The sequence below is a fragment of the Diabrotica virgifera genome, chromosome 5 (assembly GCF_917563875.1).
Source record: "Diabrotica virgifera virgifera chromosome 5, PGI_DIABVI_V3a".
NCBI lineage: Eukaryota > Metazoa > Arthropoda > Insecta > Coleoptera > Chrysomelidae > Diabrotica > Diabrotica virgifera.
The window spans coordinates 21,776,261-21,801,667 of NC_065447.1; the positions used below are offsets into that span (position 1 = coordinate 21,776,261).

A 25,407-nucleotide genomic window follows, 5' to 3' on the forward strand; every position below is an offset into this window, starting at 1 on the left:
TAGTAAGTGCACAGCACAAGTCACTAGCAACATCAAGTTTATTCCGATATTTTGTTTTAATTGCCAAAAGTGTTGAAAAAGGCAAATATAAATGAAGAGCTTCCCGTGATACACTAAGATACACTTTGAAATATTTTAACCAAAATGAAGGTTTGTCCATTATAACAAAGTATTTGGCGGAGGAATCATGCAAAAAATCATTTGGATTTATTTGCAAAGCATCTTCTTGAAGTGATTCAGGCAGGGAGTCTATGTTTACATGGAATGGATCAGTTGACATTCTGTAAATAAAATTGTCACAAATGTTTGGGAAGTATTTCTGGAACTCTTCAATTATGCTCTCCAAATGGTTTGATATTTGGATTTTCAAAATTTGATCCTTCATAAAAATGTCCTTGAAGCGTGTTTCTTCTGAGATTGGCTCTACTGTAGAGAAATTTGAATAATTTCAGGGGTTTTCTGATATTTTACGCCTCCAAAGTTGAGTAACTAAGCCTCCATCACAATGAGTAACTACTATATTTCTTAGTCTTCACCCTGCAGTTTTAGGTTAAGGCTGTTCAACGAGTCAAAGATGTCTGACAAATAAGCCAATATTACTTGGATACAATGTTTTTTTGAAGGCCATATTTAGCTCATTTTGCTTTTGATGTTCCAAGGTGATTACTTCATCTCAAAGGTCAAATAATCTTGCCAACATGTTTCCTTTTGAGAGCCATCGTACTTCTGTATGATGTGGCAGTGTTGTGTGATCACTTTCTAAATCTTCACAAAGAGTTTTAAACAGTCGAGTATTTAACGCACTGTTTTTTTATGTACTTCACTATTTTAATACACAACTTTAAGACAGCCAGAAGTTCATTTGGAAAGGTTTTTGTTGCCAAGGCTTGTCGATGTATCAAACAATGTAGTGCAAATAGCCTGAGCTAAAACCAAGCATTGAAGGTGCGCCATCTGTACATAAACTGATCAGTTTTTGCTAAGAGAGTTCATGTTTGTCAAAAAACTCTCACACTGCTTTCATAACATTAATAGCTTTTGTCGTGGTCTCCAGTCTCCAACTCTGTAGAAAAGAGTAGCTCGTCTTTCATTCTTTCGTTTTGAATATACCGAACATAAACAATTAACTGATAACATTGTGCTATGTCAGTACTCTCGTCTAGCTGAATAGCAAAAAATGGCAATTATTTTACTGCATCAGCTACCTGTTTTTGTATGTCTCAGTATTTTCAAAAAGAGATAAGTATTTGAGATAACTTTTGCTTACTCTGCGTTACCAGACACAGTTTAACAAGCGGTTTATTTTGAATTCTAGAAAAATAACTAAATTTAATTTAATGTTCAACTTATCTCGCGCCCCCCCTGATATGTCCTCACGCCCCCCAGTTTGGGAACCCCTGTTCTAAGGAATAGACCATTCCAAATTAGGTAATATTTTTGACAAGTAGTTATTAATTAAATATGAAATATAAAATTTAACTATAAAATATAAAATAAAACATATATAAATATAAAATTTAACTATAAACAACTGTCACGTCAGTCGCAAAAGTGAGGTTGCACCAGTTACGTTGACACATGAGCATGAAAATTATGTTACCGTTTTCGGCAGGAGTTTCGCTTCTGGTGGTTCAGTTGTAAAGTGTTCCAGTAAAGGTAAAAGAGATAAAGTGAGTTTTTTTAGAATACCGGCGGCATTTCAAGATCGAGTCATTTTAAATTCAACAGAACAACGGGAATTGTGGGTCAAGAATACTGATTTTCTGATTATGCCGGGTTTTTGCTTCCCCTGTGAAGGTGTTATAATATCCAATATTTGACATTTTTGTAGTTAAAACCACAGAATTTTTATAATAAAACGAGAAAATAGCAAAAATAGCACTGAAAACACAATATTTGCCTCTCAGCGACGCTGTCAAAGTCACGTGACCTGGAATGGTCAATTCGGATTTTTCAGAGCTAAAAAGTTTATGTATAGTATTTTTACTACAAAAACGTTATTACGTAGGTCAAAATTTTTGACGTAAGAGAACTGTCAAAACATTAGAATGTGACTTTTCATTATTGCCATGTTTATTATAAATATAAATTTATTATAAACATGGCAATAATGAAAAGTCACATTCTAATGTTTTGACAGTTCTCTTACGTCAAAAATTTTGACCTACGTAATAACGTTTTTGTAGTAAAAATACTATAATATGTATAAAACCTATAAAAACGTAAATAATATTATTATATCATCTGTATATTGTCATATCCTTTGTATACAGTGCTAGTCAAAAGTCCGTACCCCCCTCGTATCTTTTGAACGGTTATACCTATAATAGTAAAATTTGGAGGGAGGAAATAAATGGACGTAAGCTTCTTAACCAGTCATGACAGGTGACGTAATAGTGACAGATGACGTTACAAAGCCACTGTGACCGATAATTTTAAATGGGACCTTATGGCAAGTGATACCTCGTTTGAAAGGTATTCAAAACACCTATTCAGCCATACTAATTTTTTTGGGTTTAAGTTGATTTTGATTTTGGTGAATAAATTAAATATATATAATATTGTAGTTTCGCATTTAATTAATAAAAATTCAAATGTCCACCTATGGTTTTTTTGTCAAAAAAGTTGACGTTTTTCAATTCTCTAGTAGTTTTTACGTCAACGTCAACCTTTTTGACAAGTAATCATAGGCGGAATTTTGAATTTGTATTAATTAAATGCGAAACTACAATTTTATATTTATTTCATTTATTCATCAAAATTAGCTTAAACTCAAACAAAATTAGTATGACTGAATAGGTATTTTCAATACCTTTCAAACGATGTATCACTTGCCATAAGATCCCATTTAAAATTATCTGTCACAGTGGTGCTGTAAAGTCATCTGTCACTATTACGTCACCTGTCATGACTAGTTAAGAAGCTTACGTCCGTTTATTTGCTCCCTCCAAATTTCAGTATTAAAGGTATAACCGTTCAAAAGATACGAGGGGGGGTACGGACTTTTGACTAGCACTGTATATGGAAAAAGTTGACCTTTTAATTCTTCTAACAGCATTAATCAATTTAATTCTTTAATCTTAATGTTTTTTGGGAACGAGGAAAATAAAGGTATTTCACATCACTATTTCTCCATGTATTTTTACAGTGAACAACACAAAAAATAGCGAGATATGGCTTTTTTTTTAAATATCCCATTTAAACATACACTAAATCGTCCTTACAAGCATTTCAAGCAACCGCCACCATGAGCAGGTCGGTCGATTTTGCATTGACAGTTTGTTAACGCTCGGAGCGAATAGATTATATCATGCTTCGTTTTAACTCAAAGTTATGTCTGTATACTATGTTGTGAAGGATTGACAACACCTTACAATCTGCATAAACATATTGTTTATATTGTGATGTTGGTACTAGTGTATGAGGACAACTGAGGCAAGTGTGATTTTGGAACTTCTTTAATTTTTTCTTTTGTAGGTAGATGTAACACATTTACAATAACAGATTACTTATTATTTGGTCAATCAGAGATTAAGCAATTACTGTTCACATTTACCAAAGTAGAAGGTAGCTGTAATTAAGAAAAATACCTTAAAGTAGGCAAAGAACAGTATTACGTAGACTTAGAACGAAAAATATTGAATCTGATAAAAGATTATTGATATTACATACTTATTTTCTCATTTATTTTTATGAATATGCAGAAATTTTGATAAATAAAATAATTGAATATATTGACTTGTATATGCTAGTTTCTTCCCTGCAAGTTTGCTTGTAGTATTTGTAGAAAATGGCCTTAAAATAAAAAATAGCCATAAAGTGATATATGCAGAATAACTGGGAAGAATATGCCAGTCATCAAGTGTAAAACACGGATGCTGGGATGCTCAGAGCTAATACTACAAAATGCGCAGAGGTTTTTAACAGTGGACAACTTCAAAAAATAATTTAAAATTCTTGCTGGAGAAGAACAATTTTAAAATTACACAATCTGCGTTTGACTTTGACGATATATGTAACTTTCTATTGCTGTTATTCTTATATGAACAGCTGTTAAAATGACACGACGGAAGACACTCAAAGAAAAATATACTATTATACTTTAACCATAACAAAAAGTATCATGTGGAACAGAATATATTGAATACTACGTATCATATGACGAGCATCTCTGAAAAGATTAAAGTTTTTTGCTCTATAATCATGTGAACGTCGAATTCTGCTGTTATTATAGCCATTTTAACCTTTTTATTTCAGCCGCAGCCATTTTTAAATTGATTGTTAGAACTTTTTCGGAACCACATTTCATTGGAACTATTTTTCGAAATAAAAACGGAATGTCTTTCATGTTTAAAAGTTTTCAATGACTGTACATACATATTTTCATTTGCCTGGTTCTTTAACAGAACCAAATTTAACCTCAAAAAATCATTGTAACGTCACAAAATTGGGAGGAGCTTATATTTGACTCCAAACAATTTTGTTTATATTGTTTATACATAACACTCATAAGGAATTTTTAATTTATTGTTTACGTGGTTTGTGTGAAAAAAATAAGACTTTTCATTTAGGTATTTAGTTAAAGAAACGTGTCAATTAAGAGATTTTTATTCGTTTTTGCCCAGGTGAGTTAATTTAATGCAATGATTAGAACGTAAACAGTTTTGAGGTTATGTTTATTTTCAACCACTAAGGAATAAAAACCACCTGAGCAAAACTAGTAAAAATCTCTTAATTAACACGTTTCTTTAACGAAATACCTAAATGAAGTCTTATTTTGCCACACAAAGCACATACATGAAAAATTCCTTATGACCATTTAACGTTACAAACAAAATTGTTTGGAGTCAATATAAGCTCCTCCCAATTTTGTGACATCAGACTTAGGCTGTCTATTGCCTTGTGAACATAGCGTTAGGGTATCATCTTGATAGGATTCAATATTTTTCATTATGGATGTCATTGATTATAACATGTTTTGTGAAAAGTCGATCGTATAATATTTTTACATATTTTTACTACTGTTAGATCAATGTTTGTGCATTTTAATATCAACTAGATTTTATTTTTTGAAATACATTCTTTAAATACAGCATCTAGAACATAATATGAAGTTTTACTTAATAATCCCTTATTATTCTAAAAAAATATACATAGATCCCGAAGTGAGGAAATGTTGCTGATTACTTCTCCTCACCCATCTGTAGAATAGGGAGGGCGAGTCAAGTCCCACAGCACTTAGACCACAATTGACCCACTGTGCATCCTCCCAGGGGTTGTCGTCCATCATCCATCCTGCCATTTCCAGGAAGGCGGATAAATCACCAGGAGACAGCTCCCCTATGTCGGCAGGTGTAGGCCAAGGCTCGCCGAACGCATACAGTGGGTGATCACATTATTAGAGCCACCTAGTAAAATTCAATGTTTTATAGGAAGGGTATATAATTGAGCTATATTATATATTAATGCATTTGTTTCCATTTGGCTGTCTTGTTACACTTTATGAAAGTGCAATAAATAGTCTGACAAAAGTGGCAACACGCATGTGTGGCAATGCGTGACTCAGATGCCATTGTTTGTCAGGGCTGCCCAGCCTAGCTTGCAACTATTGTGCCTATTATTTTGTATTCTTGGTGTTTAGAGTTATAATAAACTTTGTGAGCTTCGATTGCTCTCTAGTGATATTCTGACAGTCCTATACTATATTTTGTGAATTTAGTAAAAATTGCGCGTTCGTTACACTAATGATACTAGAACATCATGGGAAATCCAAAGACATTTCACCTAGGAAAATAGCAGAAATAAAAACTTTAATATTCAATACTAATCACTCCAACAGAAACATAGCATCTATTTCTCAAGTTTCAAAGGCAACGTGGACCGTATAAAGAAAAAACTTACATACCATTATTAAAGAAAAGTCAAATTTTCTGAGGTGGCTCTAATAATATGATCACCCACTGTACTCTCGAATTATGTATTTGATGTTCGAGAAGGAGTTTTTAAAAAAGTATTTTATTTTCAAAATATAAATCAAAAATGTGAAACAACAGAAGTGTTAAACAAAACTGAACAAAGTTAAGCAAAAGTTGAATATAAGTAGCAAAAAGTTATAATGATCTGAAATTCCCTCTATTTATAAGGTATTATTGCGCAGATTCTAGTATCCTAGAATCTGCAGAATCCAGTGGCGTAACTCCTCCCTCACTGAGTCCGAAAAATAATGGAGTTATTTTTGGGATGCTGGTTGCTGGATCTTCTTCTTCAAAGCCGGAATCTTCTTGTAATTCTATTTCATTCTCGTTCCGTTGCTTTGGTCTAGAAAATTTTCATGATTATATATGTTTCTTTTATTTTCATTATATCTTCTATATGTTCTTCTCGTATTTTTGTTATATCGTCTATATATTCTTCTTTTATTTCCATTATACCTTCTATCATTATTATTATAATATCTTCTTCCATTATCGTTATATTTACCATAATTTTAATTATATATTCCTTCATTATAATTATTATACCCTCTATAATATGTTCTGCTTTTATTTCCATTATTTCTTCTATGTTGATTTTTATTGTATCTTCTGTTCTCATTATTATACATTTCTTCTCTTATATTATTACTCGTCATTTTGTGATGATATAAATTAATCGGTATCATTACATTGTTGTTATAAATTAGTTTATTAGTTAAATCTATAACTAAATTCATTCTCATCATATCTTCTAATCCTAAGATTCCATCAAAATATTCGTGAAAATCATATAGGACATAATTGATATAAAAGTCACTTCCGAATTCTGGAAATGCTGGTATTTCGGCTTGATATTTGATAGTCTTACTATTAAGAACAGTTTTTATATCTACATTTGACTGGTAGATGCAATTAGGAAAATATTTTTTTGCAATACTTGGTCGTAGAAAGGACCTGGCACTACCGGTATCAATCAATAATTTTATTTTTGAATTTCCTACTTCAATATATGGTAGGGGATTATTGAAATATATTTCTGTTGACGGTTTTCTTTCCAATATAAAAATTTTGATCATCATCATACTCAGGATTTCTAAAATAATCAAATTGACTACCATGTTGAGGTTCTGTTGAATTAATATTTTCGTTTTGATAATTATTTGTGTATAGCTCTTCAGCTATAGTATCGGGAATTTTTCTTGGGAAATAATTTTTTCGATAATTATTGTATCTATTGGAATTTCATCTAGAGTTTGAATTTAATGTATTTCTGGATGCTATTTCCATCGGTTGTGGCTTAGGCAACCTATCATTAGGAATTCGGTTGGGCCTGAAGACGTTACTTTCTGGTCGAAAATTTGTGGAACGATTCTGAGATGTGGAATGATTTTCAAAATGTCTGGGTCCTGAAGGATTTTGGTTTTGATAACCTTGATTACGATTAAAATAATTAGAATTGAAAGGGTTTTGATTTTGATAAGTAAAGTTTGGATTTGTTTGATATTGATGTGTGGGGTTCGAACTTAGGGGTCGATAATAGTTGTTAGGCTGAGTTTGCCTGCTAGATTGATTAAAAGAATTGTGTGGCTCAAAATTATGATTATTTTTTGGAAAATTATTACTGGAATGTCCATATAAATTTTCAAAATTATGAAACTCGTCGACATATGCAATGGCATCTTCAAGAGAATTTGGTTTCTTAAGGTGCATATTATTTTTAAGAACACCTGTACATCCCGCAATAAAAGTGTTTAGTGCGATCTTGTCGCAATGGTTAATTTGGCATACTTTATCTGCAAGTTCTATACTAGTATCGTTACTTATTCTTTGGGCTACATTACTTCTTAAGAGTTGTATCCTTGTTCCAAAATTATGGAGGCTTTCACTTTTATATGGTTTTGTTCGTGTCAGTTCTTGCATTAAGCAGTCTAAATCACGTCTATCTGCGAAGCATTGTTGTAATGCTTTCTTTATACTATCCCATGTCGTTAATTCCATGCGATTCCCTACTAGTGCTTCTGCTTTTCCAACTAGTTTATCCTGTATGCATTCCAAAATATGTTTATTTAAATCTGCATCTTTATATACAGTATATGTTCGCATTAATTCATCGCATCTTGAGATAAATTTGTTCAGGTTATTAGAATCTCCGTCGTAGGGTCTAATATTTTTTAGTTTTGATTTGAGAAAATCCCAATTAAGGGGAGTTTGTGTTTGAGCTTGAGCTGCAGTAGCCATATTATCAGATAAAATATAAATTCAAATTCAAAATATCTAACAAAATAATACGTATGTAAATAAATAAAAATATATATGCAATATAAATATTTTTCAAATATTTCAAAAAATTATTCAATAAAATTCAATATTTGCAACAGTATATAAATATATCAAAAATGTATCAGAAATGTATCAAAAATGTATTCTTTTTCAAAATTCAAAAAATTAATCTATCTTTCCTCACAAAGATATGAAAGGAAAGGCGAAAAGGAAAGGCACTTACAGTTATCTGGAGCACCTGGTTCTCTTCTGCGAACTTTTGCTTCTTCTGGAACTCTGCTTCTCGCTGGATACCACTGTAGGGTAGAGATTCTTTCGATACGCGCTGCGATGTAAAACACCAAAGACCGAAAAAGTTCTATCACTGTATGCGTAAAATTGTCTTTTCCGATCCCGCACGTATCCTACTGACTGCGCCAATTATGTATTTGATGTTCGAGAAGGAGTTTTTAAAAAAGTATTTTATTTTCAAAATATAAATCAAAAATGTGAAACAACAGAAGTGTTAAACAAAACTGAACAAAGTTAAGCAAAAGTTGAATACAAGTAGCAAAAAGTTATAATGATCTGAAAGTCCCTCTATTTATAAGGTATTATTGCGCAGATTCTAGTATCCTAGAATCTGCAGAATCCAGTGGCGTAACTCTCGTATTGACGATAACTCAGAATATTCACATAGAACATGCTCGACAGTTTCGGCATCTCGTTCACACTTCCTGCACAGAGAGTGTCTACTAGCCCCAGTGTGTGGAGGTGTTGCGATTGGAGGAATTTCCGCGATTGTTGCAGTTAACCAGCCAAAAAGATCACCAGGTCCTAAGGCCCGGCGCAAATTGAACCTAAGCCAGACACAACCTGGGACGGGTGACCCGTGCATTTATTTTTCTAGTGTGCCGCATATTGAACACAACCCAACCGTTGGCTATCGACGTGGCGAATAGAGACGGGCAAAATCAGTGCGGACATGTAACGGTTACTTTTGATACCGGTTCTAAGTGGTACTGAGTACAAATACTGATTAAAACTAGTAACGTTTTAAAAATATCTTACACGTCCCTATAGTAGTCGTAGCGGTATGACTTTCGAAAACATCGAATTTGATCATAAGCGGGTGTATAAAAAGATATCTTACACTGAGTATTTTATTTCTGCACATAATACCTACATATTTAAAATAATCTCTCCCCTACTGCTCGGTCATAACTCATATTCCTCAATTTACTGCTCGGATCACAATAATTTACAATTACTGCAGGATCGCAATCATTTACAATTACTGCAGGTCATAATAATTCATAATCCCTCCGCTACTGATCGGTCATAAAAAATAACACTATCTGCATATTTCGTTTTTAATTTTTAAGCATAAAAAATGTAATAAACAAAAATTGAATATGCCGACAAGTTGAATTTGAGGGTAATACGATATTTTTATCGATCACGGTTTTAAGTAACATGAATAATTTTTCACCTTATTTTTCTAATAATGTGTTTTTGTAAAGGCATAACTTTGATTATTAATATCGTATCGCCGCTTATTTAGTCTACCAAAAGTTATCAGAATTTAATGACAAAGACAAGGCAGTTTTCACTCGGGGTGTTGACTATGCTAATATTTTTATTTATCATAATAAATTGTACTTAGGTACCATCCGTATTCATCGCAAACAAGAACAAGTAAAAATAAACATCTGGCGCTGAGCCACGCGTCTCACGGCCCAAGAAAACTGTACGCCGATGACAAACGTTCCCAAGCAAGACCTGTGGACGAATGCACTGATAGTAGGATGCGCAAAACTGTCTACGCAGTTCGCCGGCGCAGGTTGTGTCTCGCTTAGGTTCAATTTGCGCCGGGCCTAAGAGTCTTGAGCCTGCTGCCTTCCTAGCTAGCTGGTCAGCAATGCGGTTGCCTTAATTCCCGTTGTGTCCTTTAACCCACCTCAAGATGATGTTACTATCCAAAGCTTATGGGCTAGTGACTAATGACACTCCAATTATTAGCCCTGATATGACACGTGGTCTGTTCAGGGTTAGTAGCGCTTGTATGCTGTCTGTGCAGATTATTATGGTTTTACCAACTATACCTTTCCGAGTTGTTAACTCTTTTGCGGCTATGGAGATACCATCCAGTTCAGTCTAAATACGCTCTAATTCAGTCTAATACTACGCTTACCCCATTTTATACTTGAGTATCTGGAGTATATCCCGCATCCTGAGCCTTCTTCCATTTTGGGGCCATCGATGTAGATGCAATATGCATTTGCCTCGTTTGACTCCCTATGTTGTCTTGTTTCGATTTTGTAGGGTTTGTCGGGTTTAATTGAGTGGCATCCATGGCCACTCCAGGGATAGTGCCCTCCATCTCACATTTTGGTAAATTTCATGATTTTGAACTTCCGGGGGCTTGTGTTAAGCCCTATATATTTGAAGTTCAGTCTGTAACTAAGTCGGGGCCTGTTGAATTCAGGACATGCCATCTGTCATTGCAGAGTCTAGTTGTCAGTCCATCCATAACTGGATTTCACAAGAGAGGAGGTAAGACTTATCTGGTAAGGACAATCTCTGAATACTTTTGCTGTGACACTGCATCCCAAGTAACATTGCGTATATCACACTTCTCCTCAGCAAGTACAAAATTACTATAGTATTTTTTCTTATGGTATGTTTATAATCACTTAGCTGGGCCATTTAATAACTAACTAAAGGGTTGTACTAAATAAAGCGCCGATCAGCAATTACAAAAAAATGTATGCCAGAATTTGGATGAAATAACTATATATAGTATTTTTACTACAAAAGCGATATTACGTAGATCAAAATTTTTGACGTAAGAGAACTGTCAAAACATTAGAATGTGACTTTTCATTATTGCCATGTTTATTATAAACATTACAACTCTTACGTCAAAAATTTTGACCTACGTAATATCGCTTTTGTAGTAAAAATACTATACACAAAAATGAGGCTGGTAAAAATCTAGTTTTCCAATTATTTGATAACACCACGGATAGTCCGAAGAAAAAATGATAGGCTATTGTGGACACATGTTCGGAAGAAATGTTATTGAAAAACTTACCATCCAGGGAAAGGTGACAGGCAAAAGAAATAGAGGTAGAGCTCCCAAATAATACACGAACCATATTGTTGCTACTATTGATGCTTTACTGTCAAAATGTGCTAGAATGGCATATATAGAGCGAAATAGAGGAACATTGGAAAAATCAACTAATTATTAGTTCATCATATAACGATACCTGCATCAGGTTAACGACTAGAGATTAGATTATGTGAGAGCGTTAAGGCTATGCAGCCTCTGCGCACTTCGACCTATAAAGATCTTTTGTGCATACCTTAATCTACACACACCCAAACTTATATGGAATCACCAGATATTTCTTATTATTTCGTGTGAAGTTAAAGAAACGAACACACGAAGTCAAACAATATTTATTTTAAAGTAATTTAATATCTACCAAATACATAACAATTAAATAAAACAATAAAGTATTTAACAAACAAATTGAAATTAGTTGTTTTAAAGTGAATAGCATAAAAAATTTCAATGGAAAACGAATAATGTTTAATTTTTTTATATATATTTTTGTTTTTTTTTGTAGTCAGTGTTATCACCTCTAGTCATTATGCAAGCTTCAGTTTGCGTGGGCACGCTCCTAATCAAATTATCAACATTTTGCTGTGATATGTTGCTCCATCCTTCAAGAGCAGCTTGTACTAGCCGTGAGGTGTTTTGTGGATTATTCTGGCAAGCTCTAATTTTTCTTTTAAGCATATCCAACAAATTCTCTATAATGTTAAGCTCGGGTGAGCAAGCAGGCCATTCCAAACAAGGGATACCTTCTGCTTCAATGATGTCTCTAGTCACTCTAATGGTATGTGGAGGTTCATTATCATGCACGAAAATTAAATTTTCTCCTGTTGCACCTCTCCAGAGCCTAACTACAGGTTATCAACATACCTGTGAGCAGTTAAAGTTGATTGGATGAAAATTAAAGGAGTTTTTTTACGGATCACAATAATTGCTCTCCAGAACATTACACTTCATCTTGTATATTTGTGAACAGATCTGACAGTTTTCGTTCTCTCTTCTCTTCCTCGACCTCTAAGTATACGCTTTCGTGGGTCATCTGATTTTTCACAAATCTTGACTTTTTCTGAAAATAGCACATTTTGTCAATTCCCAATGTTCCAGTTTTGGTGGTGAAGACACCAATTTAGGCGATCAATCTTGTGCTACCTGGATAACTCGGGAACCCATAACTGTCTCCTGCTGTATACTTCTTGGCACGAACTCTTCTTCTTATCGTTTCAACTGAAAGAGTTACACCTGTAGCTTCCAAAAGCTGCAGGTGAGAAATGGTTGGGTGTCTTCCAGCTGAATTCACAATTAAACGATCGTGTCGAGCCGTTATTACTTTTTGTCGAATTTCCCTTGTTTTATTTTTGAGCTTTCCTTGTCCTGTTACCGAGCATAGGTTTTGGACAGAACGCCCTGTGTTATGCCTAGCTCTAGAGCTATGTACCTCTGAGAACATTACTTGCTCCACAAGACCAATAATCTTTCCCTGTTGTAAGTTCTATAACCCCATATGACGCATATTTTCGTTTTTGGACGCAAAAGTTAGTTTATTTATTTTCGTTCAATTTGCAACTCAAGCAAATAACCTATACCGTACCGAGCTGTACTATCTGATTGTCTTATAGATTTGATTATTTTCAATAAAAACCTTTATTACTTTGAAATATATGGTGATTCCATATAAGTTTGGGTGTGTGTAGTTGCCAATACTTCTGATGAAGTTGATTAGCATCCTAGGTGACTTGTTTTCTATGTCAGAGGGCGCTAGGGTGACTTTTTCTAGGAATTTTAGTCGTTTGCAGAATAGTGCTACGCAATTGCATAGTATGTGTTCTGCCGTTTCTTTTTCGTTGTCACAGAAACGACATTTGAGCTGCTACACGGAGCGGGGTTCACCCTTGTATGGATACGTACCTTTAGAGGGCAGTGACCATTTTTATATCTTTTTTGCTCATTTCGAGAAGGCAGTTTGTTGCAGTAGGAGACACTTTTATGAGCCTTTTTGCTTGCCTTTGTCCTGGTGTCTTAGACCAGTACAGTTGTAGTTGATTGAGTTCCCAGGTCCGGAGTTCCTCTCTGATGTTGATGTGGCTTTTTGGTAGTCAACAAAAAGGTTCTGGACCTTGGAAAGGGGTATTGGCCCCTTCTTTTGCGAGGCTATCAGCTTCCTTATTTCCTGCGATTCCCTTGTGACCCCTCACCCACATCAAAGTTACTTTGTTGCGTTCTGCCAGCTTCTTAACGGATTGTTTGCAGTCCCAAACCAACTTTGACTCAGAAGTAAATGACTTAAGAGCCTTTAAGGCAGCTTGACTGTCTGATAAAATGAAGACATTTGCCCTCTGAGTGTCTCGGTTGAGACATTCTTAGGAACTAATCTGTACGGCATGTATTTCTGCCATGTTAACGACTAAGAAGAAGAAGAAGAATTACTTTCATACAGATCAGGAGGCACTAACTTTTTCTTCACTGGTTAACGAATTTCCTAATCGTGTTCGTCTTAAATACACTAGGATAGATTTAACTCAGCAAAGTATTTTTCAGGAAATAAAACAATATATTTCTTTAATATCCATATTTATTATTGCCACATTTTGATTGACATCGTAAAATTGTACTATATTTACAGAGAGGCAGGGCAGATATATCTTTAGGTTCAACTATTGGTCATTGGTCATTTTATACTCTAAGTAAAGGTACATTAATTTATTATTAAAAATATCTATAAAATATGCTATCAAAACATTTTGAACGATAGATAAAAACGTGATACGTCAATATACTATTACTATATAAATAAAAATATCCCCTTTTAAAAATGTATATCAAAAAAGCTTTTGTTCTAAAGCAAAGTGACTTAGTTACTATTTAACAGATCAAGCTGAGAAAAATCGGTTCAAAACTAGAGTTGCCTTCACTAAATATTCAAGTAAATTCCAAACAAAAAAAATATATATTGTTTACTTTACTCAAAATTGCTACCTTTTTACAAATAAACTAAGGTCTTAGATTATCTACGTATATAGTAACGTGTAAAATATTGTCATTTTTTACTTTAGTCTCTGAGATTCGCTTATAATCATCAATATTTTACTAGATTTTAACTTACATACAAAAATGGGGTATTTATTCTTACTTTAAAGGCAGGTTCACATGAAAAGCGCTTAACGCGCATTTACATCTATGTACACATGTTACCACGCGTTGAACGCTGCGTTTGCAGTCAACTGTTGGCAGAGCGCGTCAAAGTGGGCTTTGATATCATTGGTTTTATGTTGTGTTATCATTCAGTTGACATTTCGTCTTTCGTCGTTCTGCTCTTCTTCTGACATAACCCTGGATGGGTCTTTACCTGTCTAGCTATGTCCTTCCATTCGGATCACTCACAAATCGTACAATATCATAACCTTCGTCGTTTCTGCTATCCGTATAAAGTCACTGTTAAAATTATTTTTACGCCCATCTTTGACAATGATGGACCATGTGAACGCTATACAAAAATTTAGCATGCGTTAAGCGTTTGTCATGTGAACCTGCTCTAACACTTAAGGGACGGACTAGGTTAACAATGAGCCAAAGGGTTTGTGAGTCGACATCCTACATTTTACAATATGTTATCCGTCTTAGATCATTCTATAAAATACTATTCCCGCTATCGTCATCAACAGTAGAAGAGACTGAGGTTTCTTGGAAGCAGCGGGATTACAACCATCTCCGGTGCATGTATAAAGGCATGTCCTGTATGTTAAAGTATCCCCTGGTTGTTTCACATAGTTGCAATAGTTGCCAAGATCCAAGGACGAACAAAATCGTTTAGTGCCGATACCTCCTAAAACAAAACAAGCGCATATTGTTAGTATTATACCAAACTCATGATTAAGCAAGCTAAAAATGTTAAAAACAATTACCTATTAGTGAAAGCAATCAATTTAAGTGAACTACACATGCATGAAATCGTCTACTAAAACAATTTTTTTGTTGTCAAACTATTGAGACCATTGTCACTCCTCTTCACATCTACGATTTCCAGTTCTTGTGTCTTTCTTGTATCCTTATGTTTGTAGAATAAAACTATCGGCCAGGTATTGTAAGGGTCCGAACTGTGTCTAATGTTATGCAAGATCTTATACGAGGGTCGTTTTTTTTTTCAACCTCTGTTTGTCCATAAAAAATTCCCGTGAAGCGTTTCGCCATTGCGGTGCGCAGTGGGCGACAGCGCATCTCCCCCGCTACACTCTACATTAATCCCGACTTCCAGGCATCAGTCTGCACTGTGCTACACACGAAACAACATGGTCGCGACAATTAGTTCTCCCGCCAAGTGTGAATTACGCGCTATCATTCGCTTTCATTTGACACATCAAGGATGTGTCAAGTGTGTGTGTCAAATGAAACTTGTGGAAATTCCATTGCCAACGATGTTAAAGTGAAGCGACGGTTGTTTCTCACCGCTTCATCAACACGTTGAACAAGCTCATCTGTAACGACATAATTGCGACCTTGACCCCCTTCGTCATGCACATCATTTCGTCCTTCTTTGAATTTTCGGCACCATTCACGCACAACTCCATCACTCATAAACCCTTCTCCGTACACTTGACACATCCTTCGATGAATTGCAGCTGCACTATTGCCTTCTGCCTGCAAAAAGCGAATGACAGCGCGTAATTCACACTTGGCGGGAGAACTAATTGTCGCGGCCATGTTGTTTCGTGTGTAGCACAGTACAGACTGGACTGATGCCTGGAAGTCGGGATTAATGTAGAGTGTAGCGGGGGAGATGCGCTGTCGCCCACTGCGCACCGCAATGGCGAAACGCTTCACGGGAATTTTTTATGGACAAACGGAGGTTGAAAAAAAAACGATCCTAGTATAATGGAATACTCAATGAAATCAATTATGGTAGACCATGTCCGCCTTAGCTTTCATAGAGAGGAGTTCTTCTGTAGTTCAAGGAAGATTGATGGGGGGAGGGGTTCTTAACACAGACCGATAATGAAATATTAACCTGTTATGACACTGTGGTGCAGAAAACAATGTGCCAACCCTCCCATATTATGAAATGAGTATAGCCTGTCTACCTAAAGAAATGGATTACTTGGTATGCTAATATTGATGTACTGGTTATATATGACTGTAGTCAGACCTATGATTACGTTACGCGCACTAATATGGTGATCTAAATACCAACAAAAGAGCACCAAAAAGAAGCTGAATAAGCTTCAATGACAAGCATGCTTAATCTAATTTTGTTCGTAAGTGCACAAAACCACCCAAAACAAAAACACACTTCAGATTCAAAAATTAACGTCCATACCCTCTAAACTTGTAGATTTTATGCAATATTGAGCCTCAAAAACGTTTTCACAGCTTTGGGGTTCTAATCCACCCATGTGGATCAACCCATCTGCGCAGTCTATTGACTTTGAGGAAGAACACTGGTAACATTTTATAGCAGAACCTTTCAGAGAATATTCCAAGAAAGCAGCAATAAAACAAAGAGTTATTCAAAGTTAGTAAAATAAATAAGTTAGTATCAACAAATAAAAATGAAGTAATAGTAAATGTTTTTGATTGGAAATAAATAGCATATTATACAGTGAGCACGTAAAGGTTGGAATAAATTCATTTTCGCGAGAATGGACGATTTTGGAAAAAAATCCCGAAACAGGTCAACTTTTATTTTTAAATTACGACTTTTTGGTATATATATCATACTAGTGACGTCACCCATCTAGGCGTGATGACGGCATCGATGATTTTTTTAAATAGGAATAGGGGTCGTGTGATAGCTCATTTAAAAGGCAATTTATTTCTTTATTCAGTAGTATAAACATTTACATAATTATTTATACAGGGTGCCCAAAAAAAATTATTTAGAATTAAATTTATTGACATAAAAAGAAGAATGAATGTAATTTATTTAGTTCAAAATACATTTTACTGCTCTTAGAAAACAGAAACAAATATTTATTTGAAAAATAATCATTGCTTTTCGCTTAAATTAAATGTTCAAACTGTCAAGAGGAAGGTTGGTGGCGGTTTAATATTGAATTTATGCAAAAAGCAATATTTTTTGTTAAATAAACATTATTTCCTGTTTTCGGATAGCCGTAAAATGTATTTTGAGTTAAATAAATTACACACATTCTTCTTTTTATGTCAATAAATTTAATTCAAAAAAATTTTTTTTGGACACCCTGTATAAATAATTATGTTAATGTTTATATTACTGAATAGAGAATTGAATTACCTTTCAAATGAGCTATCACAGGACCCCTATTCCCATTTAAAAAAATTATAGATGACGTCATCACATCCAGATGGGTGATGTCACTAGTATGATACATATGCCAAAAAGTCACAATTTGAAAATAAAAATTGACCTATTTCGGGATTTTTTTCCAAAGTCATCCATTCTCGAGAAAATGAATTTATTCCAACCTTTACGTGCTCAGTGTATGTATAATATCATATTACTGTAGATTTATTGATTGTAGAAGCCTCCACATTCTATAGTGATGAGCGCGCTAATACCCGGCAAAATATCGCAAAAAATGGAAAAAATCTGAGGAGTATGTCAACTAAAACTGTCACTGTCACAGTATTAGTGCCAAACTCATCAGATAAGTACATCTAAAAATGGGAAACACTCAATATAATGTAAATATATACGTTTCTATTGCTAAATATTTTATCTCTACTAGTGTACTTTCATCTCTTTTTATCTCACAACTTAATATGTTATCCATCTTTTCCATCATTTTGCCAGTTATTAGCGAGCTCATTGGTGTATATTTGAATTATGGACTCTTTGATCACTTGTCATTGAAAAATATTTGTATGAAGAACAAAATTATAAATGATACAAATATTTTATTAATTTCATAAATCCTAAATAATCAACAGATTTATTGTGTCTCACTTACATTCACACTCTAGTATTACTTCATTAGCAATTACAAATAGTTATCAAAGTAAAAGATGTTCAGTAAGCAAATAATTAACATTGATATTTCAGCTCTTGTTTCAGAAATTGTTATAAAATAGATATTAATTAGAAATGAATATAATTATATACAGTTTTACCTGTTTTAGTTTGCCTATCACTACATAACTTAACAATTTACCACAATATCAATCATTTATTTAATTCTAACAGTTTCAACCGAAAAAGTTGTATACAGTCGGAAAAATGAAAGATTACCCATGAACGATCACATCAATCACTTATTTTGTATTTGCTGTCTTTCTCTATAAATAACAAACGTTTGTTATAGAAAAAGACAGCAACTACAAAATAAGTAATTGATGTGATCGTTCATGGGTAATCTTTCATTTTTCCGACAGTAGCTATTCTTACTGTACTTCTTTTACAATGACAAATTAATTTTGATTAGAAATATAAATATGTTGTTTAATTGTTAGTTGAGATGTTAGGTACCCCACATACATATACTTTGCTTTCTAGCTATGTACCTTCAAATCGGCCAACATGTTTTATGCAATACTTTGCACCAAAAACATTATCACATGGCTCTGGCGTAATATCTATATCACCAGATAACCATTCATTACATTGAAATGGCTTGTTTGGATCACTCCCCGAACACTGATAACAATCTAGGGAAAGGGCTAAACAAAAATAAAATATATTAAGACCAAAACATTTGATTTAGTATAAACTTTGTTTGAAAAAAATTAAGATGATTTTCCCCCGTTAAAATATTTAACAAATTGTATTTTTAAGGCAGATAATTATTTATATTTTAGCTTTTCGATTAAAGTCTAGACATTTATACAGTATGTCCCTGTAAGTTGTATCCATATAGAAAACTTTTTTATTATTAATTTTACGAAAAAGTTATTCTTCATAAAAAGCTCTACATGGTCCAAAACTAAGATTCAACCATCAGATATCAAATTTTATGAATATTATACGAGGTATGCCAAAAAGTTTGAATTTCACTCAAGAGTAGCTTTATTTTTCACAATATTGAAAATTGCTATTATGAAAAGTTGTTTGGAATTAAAAACTATATTCTAGTATGCAATTACATCCTTCTAATTGAATTTTTTTTAAATTATGGATAACTAACGTTATTTTCAGTTATTTCAATTCAGATAGGTAACTCTTTTATTATTCATTTTACGAAAAAAAGTGATTCTTAATAAAAAGTTCTGCATGGTCTAAAACCTAAAATACAACCATCTTATGTCAAATTTTATCAATTTTATACGAGGTATGTCAAAAAATATGAATATAGCTCAAGAGTAAAATACGTTTATTTTTCACAATATCGAAAATTGTTATTATGAAAAGTTATTTAGAATTAAAAACTATGTTTCAGTATGTCATTACATCCTACTAATTGAAATATTCTGAACTATAATCATACTTTACTTTTGATCTAAATTTATCTTTTTGACATTCCTTGTATAAAATTTGATATAAGGTGGTTGTATTTTAGGTTTTAGACCACCCAGAACGTTTTATTAAGAATCACTTTTTTTGTAAAATTAATAATAAAAGAGTTATCAGAATTGAAATAACTAAAAATAATGTTAGTTATCGGCAATTTTCAATATTGTGAAAAATAAAGCTACTTTACCCTTGCTTGAGTGAAATTCAAACTTTTTGAAATACCTACCTCATATAACATTCATAAAATTTGATATCTGATGGTTGAATCGTGGGTTTTGGACCATTCAGAACTTTTTATAAAGAATAACTTTTTTTCGTAAAATTAATAACAAAACGTTTTCTATATGGATACAACTTACAGGGACATACTGTATATAGTAAAAGTAAACCCTATTTGTAGCTTAACACTTAGTGTTTTCTATTTAATGAAGTGAATTAAAGACATTATATTTAAATGCTATGTATTTATTTTCATTTATGAATTAATTTATGTACTCAAGTGCGTACCCATCTATGTGCTCTGAGTTAATTTCCATTTTTGGGTGAGTTTCAAGTATACTACTATTAGTACTATTATAATAATACACCGTGGATAAATAGTTTACATACAATTTATTTCACCCACAAAGCTCACACATGTGTTCATGGAATTTTATTTTGTCCCTCCTCTGGGCCCTTACTATTTTCAATTTTTCTAAAATGTGTTTATTCATGTATTGCAATACGTGTATTTTATAAAAAATAAAATCCAAATCTGGCTTCGAATCCTATGGATACAACAAATTATAGGTACTAACTCACATTAAACAACAGTAATTAGGGCAATAAACAATTTTAAACAATTAATTAAAATACGGCGAAAATTATACTGATATCTAATTTTCCTTTCTAAAAATTAAAAAAACACGTTTGACTGTTTTACTAAAAATGAATTTAATTATACAGCATTTGAGATAATTCTTGGTACAAAAACTTTTATCATTAATTACACTATGATTCATTATCAAATAAAGCAGATACTTACACAATTGAACAAAAGCACTAAAAATTATAAAACACAATGTAAAATTTGTGTAAAACATGTTTGAACCTAATTTAAGAGGAATACTTTCAAGTAATATTTATTTTTGAAAATTTTCTACAAAAATAATATTTGTAAACAACTGTTGAGACATAACCAACAAAATTTGCCACACCTGTCTGCTGTCAAATTATTGACCACACCTGACAGTTGACTAATATAATTTAAAAATTGCCGCCAAATATGACAATTTTATTTTCTTTACATTAATCAGAAGTAATTTTCTTCTTAATATTATTCTGAGGCTATTTTCTTGTGGCATCTTAATACAATTCGGAAATCGTTTTCAATTTATTTTGAGGGCGAATTTCAAATAAATAAAAAATTATACATTTCTGCTGAACTTCAGATTTCAATTTGAAGTTTTTAGCGGTGTTTTACATACATTTCTTGTAATAAATTGATTAGGATGTTCTTACATACCTATTTCCCTAAGTGTATGCCATGTTTTATCCCATTTTACGTTATCGAAGGCCTTATGGAGTAGTCAATAAAGCACAAATATGTGTCTATATTAAACACTCGGAATTTTTCAACATATTGAATAATAGAGAATGTGTTCTCTTGTTCCCCTATCTGGGACGAATCTGCATTGTTCCTGGGAATATGTGGTAAGATAATTGATTTTAGTCTTTCGATGGTAAAGAGTAATAAGTAATCGCCGCTCCAATTTCTGATTCATAGTATTGACTGACTCGTTGTTAGAGAATAGTACCTATTTCTAATATTGTTTCCACTCCTCGACTCCTCTGTCGTGCCTTTTGGGTTTGTTATAGTATTTCTAACCATGTCTAACTTCGGGGCTCAGTGGAGGCTGCTCTTCAGTTGATTGAAACACCAATAGCACTTAAATCATTTATTTATAAAGACCGACACTAGGGTAGTTACCCCGGGAGAACGTTGAGTATGTACTGATTGTGACTTGTACGCGAGTTAGTTGAAGACTCCTTCTCTAGCTGAGATATCATAGTTTTATAGAAGCTGAAATTGGGTGATCGTTGACACGAGACCCGCGTGATTTGTGTATCTAACAAAGGTAAATAGTTTTACTTTCGTCAGCACTTTTGTATAATTTCCAAATTATATTGTTTATTATTGACAAATTAGTATCTAAATTAATGATCCACATGTGTAAATATAAAAACAAATTATTTAGGTATGTCTTTCTCAGCACAGCGTTGCCAAAGTAGATTTACAAAAGAAAATAACCAAGTAGAAAAAATTATAATATTTAACTTTTTGTAAACGAATATTTTTTTAAGCTCCATTTAATTTACAATCTGTTATCACTCGTAACAATAAGTAAATTTTATGACAATTGACATGTAGGAATTCTCTCCAGTGAGAGGCTCCCTTTAACATATAATTAACAAACAAAGTTAATAATGTAGTGGTAAATGTTAATTAATTTTATTTAAATCTGTTTAATAAGTATGTAGGCTTAAAACGCTTTAGTCGACGCACTTCATCGTTGACATTAAACAGTTCGCGCACTAAAGTGATTAGAATGAGCACTAGTTTTGTTTTTGTATTTTTCACTGTACTTTGTGACTTCAGTTTTTATGGATTGAACTTGGAGGTCTTTTCCTATTATTTTGTTCGAAACATACCACGGAGCATTGGCTATAATTCGAAGAACTTTGTTCTGGAATCTTTGTAGGATTTCTAGGTTTGAATTGCTAGCAGAACCCCATAATTGAATTCCATACGTTCATATTGGCTTCAGTACGGCTTTATATATTAAGAGCTTATTTGTGAGATTTAATTGTGATTTTCTGCCAATAAGCCAGTAAAGTTGTCTTAGTTTGAGACCCAATTGTTTTCGTTTTGTAAATATATGTGTTCTCCATGTTAATCTTCTGTCAAGATGTAAACCTAAATATTTGACTTCATTTCTCTGAGTAATTATTTGATTATTTAATAACACTGCTGGACATATACCTCTTCTTAGTGTAAAGGTAACATGGATTGATTTGGTCTCATTAACTCGAATTTTCCATTTTTTTTAACCATGCTTGGATATTATTAAGGCTGGCTTGTAAGTTTCTTGAGGCAGTTACTGGATCATGATGTGAGGCGAGTATTGCAGTGTCATCTGCGAAGGTTGCTGTTATTGTAGTTCTTGAAGTTGGTAGATCTGCAGTAAAAAGCTGGTACAGCATTGGTCCTAACACGCTGCCTTGCGGTACTCCTGATTTTATTTGGTATAATTCTGAATATTCTGAATGGTATTTAACTGAAAAGAATCTGTCAGATAAGTAAGACTTTAGAAGTTCATAATACGGATGAGGCAATAGGTTTTTTAGTTTATAGAGTAGACCTTTGTGCCAGACTTTATCGAACGCTTGGCTTATGTTAAGAAACGCTGCTGAGCAATATCGCTTATTTTCAAAGTCGTTGCTGATATGTTTTACTAATCTATGGAATTGCTCTATGGTTCCTTGTTCTTGTCTAAACCCAAACTGATGTTCTGGTATGAGATTTTTGCTATCTAGTATTGGCTTGATGCTTTTCATTATTAAATTTTCCAGCACTTTGGAAAGCACAGGCAGTAAACTTATAAACGAATATAACAAATTATTTAAAAGAAAAAAACTTAAGTAAAAAATATTGTTTTCACCCATTTTAAAAAAAGTGGGCGAAAAAGGTTGAAGATAAGGAGACGTTGAAATATAATTCAACCTTTTTCGCCCACTTTTTTTAAAATGGGTGAAAACAATATTTTTTACTTAAGTTTTTTTCTTTTAAATAATTTGTTTATTATATTACAAAAAGTTAAATATTATAATTTTTTCTACTTTGTTATTTTTTCTTTTTTAAATCTACTTTGTCAACGCTGTGTTGAGAAAGCCCTACCTACGACACGGAGTGGATTGTGGGAGCTACCTCGCTTTGTCGGCGTATATCTTTTAGCCCATTTTAAATGTATAACAAATACATGTCTCTTTGTCGCTCTCGTTAAAGGCCCATACTAACCATGAGAAATTTCCCTATCGGTATAATTTAAAACAATTTCCCTAAGTTGCACCCTTATTTTAGGTTACATTGCCTTATTTACACCCTTATTTTAGTTACACCGCTTCAACTCAGCCGGACGAAGATACAATATTTTTTCTCTGACACTAACCTATTCTGTCTAAACCTCAACTGACCTACCTTAAGTTTTTTTTCAGTCTAACAATTTTTTCAGTGTTCCAACATTTGTAGTAATCCAAGATGTATCATGATAAGTTTTTTATTTCTAATCCTGCATTTCCATGGTATTATATCAAAGCTAACTTTTTTCTCCCAATCGCCAAGATCCAATACAAAAACTCGCTGTCTGTCAAGTCCCTGGAAGGAGTAGGAGAAAAAAAAAATAAAAAAGATATGATAGGGGATGATTAAAAAAAGTATATTTAGGAATAGGATAAATATTGGAAAGAATCAAGATAAACTCATGGAGAGGTATAACTAGGAAATACAATAGCTAATAAAACTAATGACTCCATACCTATTGACTAATAATTTTATTTTTATTAGGATCTTAAACAAAAATAATTTATTACATCTACTTCACAATTCAGTCGTTTGATATAAACCACAAGTAAAATAATATTCATGCCATATAACAATAATAGAGCATATAAAAATCAGGTAACCTAAGTTGCACATTATATAATTTTTATTCAGTGGAAAAACTTAAGTTACTGTCCTGCTTTTCCTTGTTCAACAGCTTCGTTACCCTAAAAAGAACAAAAGGGCCTTTCCATGTTTAAAATGAGGTATGTAATGGCAGCCATTTTCCAATATGATATCCATAGAGCACATTCCTGTATCCTTAGTGATGGTTTATGTTTGATAGAATAAAAATGTCGACTCCTAATAGCTTGTTGATTCGGCCGACATCCTTGAGATATCATCCATCGGTTAGTTTTATATATTTGTAACATATCTATACGTATACTTCCTATTAAATCCTCACAGCGATTGTTTTAACTAAAAAAGAAAAACAAAATTCGTCAATATTTTACATGTTTCTAGAGATATTACTACATATATACAAGAACTAGTCTTAAATAATTTTTAGAATTACTTGTTTGTATTGTTATATAATTTTTATGGGGAAAATTTAGAGAATTCATTTTATATCCAAGATCACAAGATCATAAATTTTTATCGCCCTGTATATAGCCAAAATTTGTAAATAATATAATTAATCGTAAGCAGTATTTCGTGGAAAAGAGGAAAAGTGTAGTGATATAAAGATTCTACGAACGGACTTAATAATTCAAAACAATGGAACTAAATTACGATCGGTTTTAGAAAGTGGATGTATTCGCGGTTGGAGTGAACAATAGGACGTTTCTAAATGGTTTCCTCGAAAGCAACGACGGTAAACAGATTTGTTTAGTTTTAGAATAGAAGGTTTTTTTCTAGGATATAAGAAAGAAGTTAATTTTAATATCTCCTGGAAATTTGACAAGACAGAAAATTTGTATACAACACTATTTGTTCTTAAGAAATGAAAGTAGAGAGGTGACGTTGAGAGAATGCTTGTGATTGGCGA

At 33.1% G+C, this 25,407-nt stretch overlaps 3 protein-coding genes across 9 annotated transcripts in view; 1 reads left to right on the plus strand and 2 right to left on the minus strand.

The window, feature by feature from the left end:
* LOC114326911 (coronin-2B) overlaps positions 1-5,107 on the plus strand; it is a 128,256-nt gene extending 123,149 nt beyond the window's left edge. For all 5 annotated transcript variants that reach the window (XM_050651306.1, XM_050651307.1, XM_028275372.2 and 2 more), the window contains one exon: positions 4,572-5,107. The gene's annotated coding sequence lies outside the window, so the exon portion shown is untranslated. The remainder of the gene's footprint in view (positions 1-4,571) is intronic.
* Positions 5,108-13,912: 8,805 nt separating this feature from the next.
* LOC114326909 (U-scoloptoxin(05)-Cw1a) lies at positions 13,913-20,974 on the minus strand. 2 transcript variants are annotated; one of them, XM_028275369.2, is made up of 4 exons: positions 20,802-20,974; positions 18,832-18,987; positions 16,670-16,813; positions 13,913-15,181 (listed from the first exon to the last, which is right to left on the minus strand). In XM_028275369.2, the coding sequence occupies exons 1-4, from the start codon at positions 20,857-20,859 to the stop codon at positions 14,976-14,978; spliced, it is 564 nt and encodes a 187-aa protein (XP_028131170.1). In that variant the 5' UTR covers positions 20,860-20,974; the 3' UTR covers positions 13,913-14,975. The 2 variants fall into 2 exon arrangements, with proteins under 2 accessions (XP_028131170.1, XP_028131169.1); XM_028275368.2 differs by lacking the exon at positions 16,670-16,813.
* Positions 20,975-24,344: 3,370 nt separating this feature from the next.
* Positions 24,345-25,407, minus strand: part of LOC114326907 (phosphatidylinositol 3-kinase catalytic subunit type 3) — an 88,986-nt gene continuing 87,923 nt past the window's right edge. For both annotated transcript variants that reach the window (XM_028275364.1, XM_028275365.2), the window contains one exon: positions 24,345-24,836. In XM_028275364.1, the coding sequence (XP_028131165.1) occupies positions 24,833-24,836 (4 nt within the window). In that variant the 3' untranslated portion in view covers positions 24,345-24,832. The remainder of the gene's footprint in view (positions 24,837-25,407) is intronic.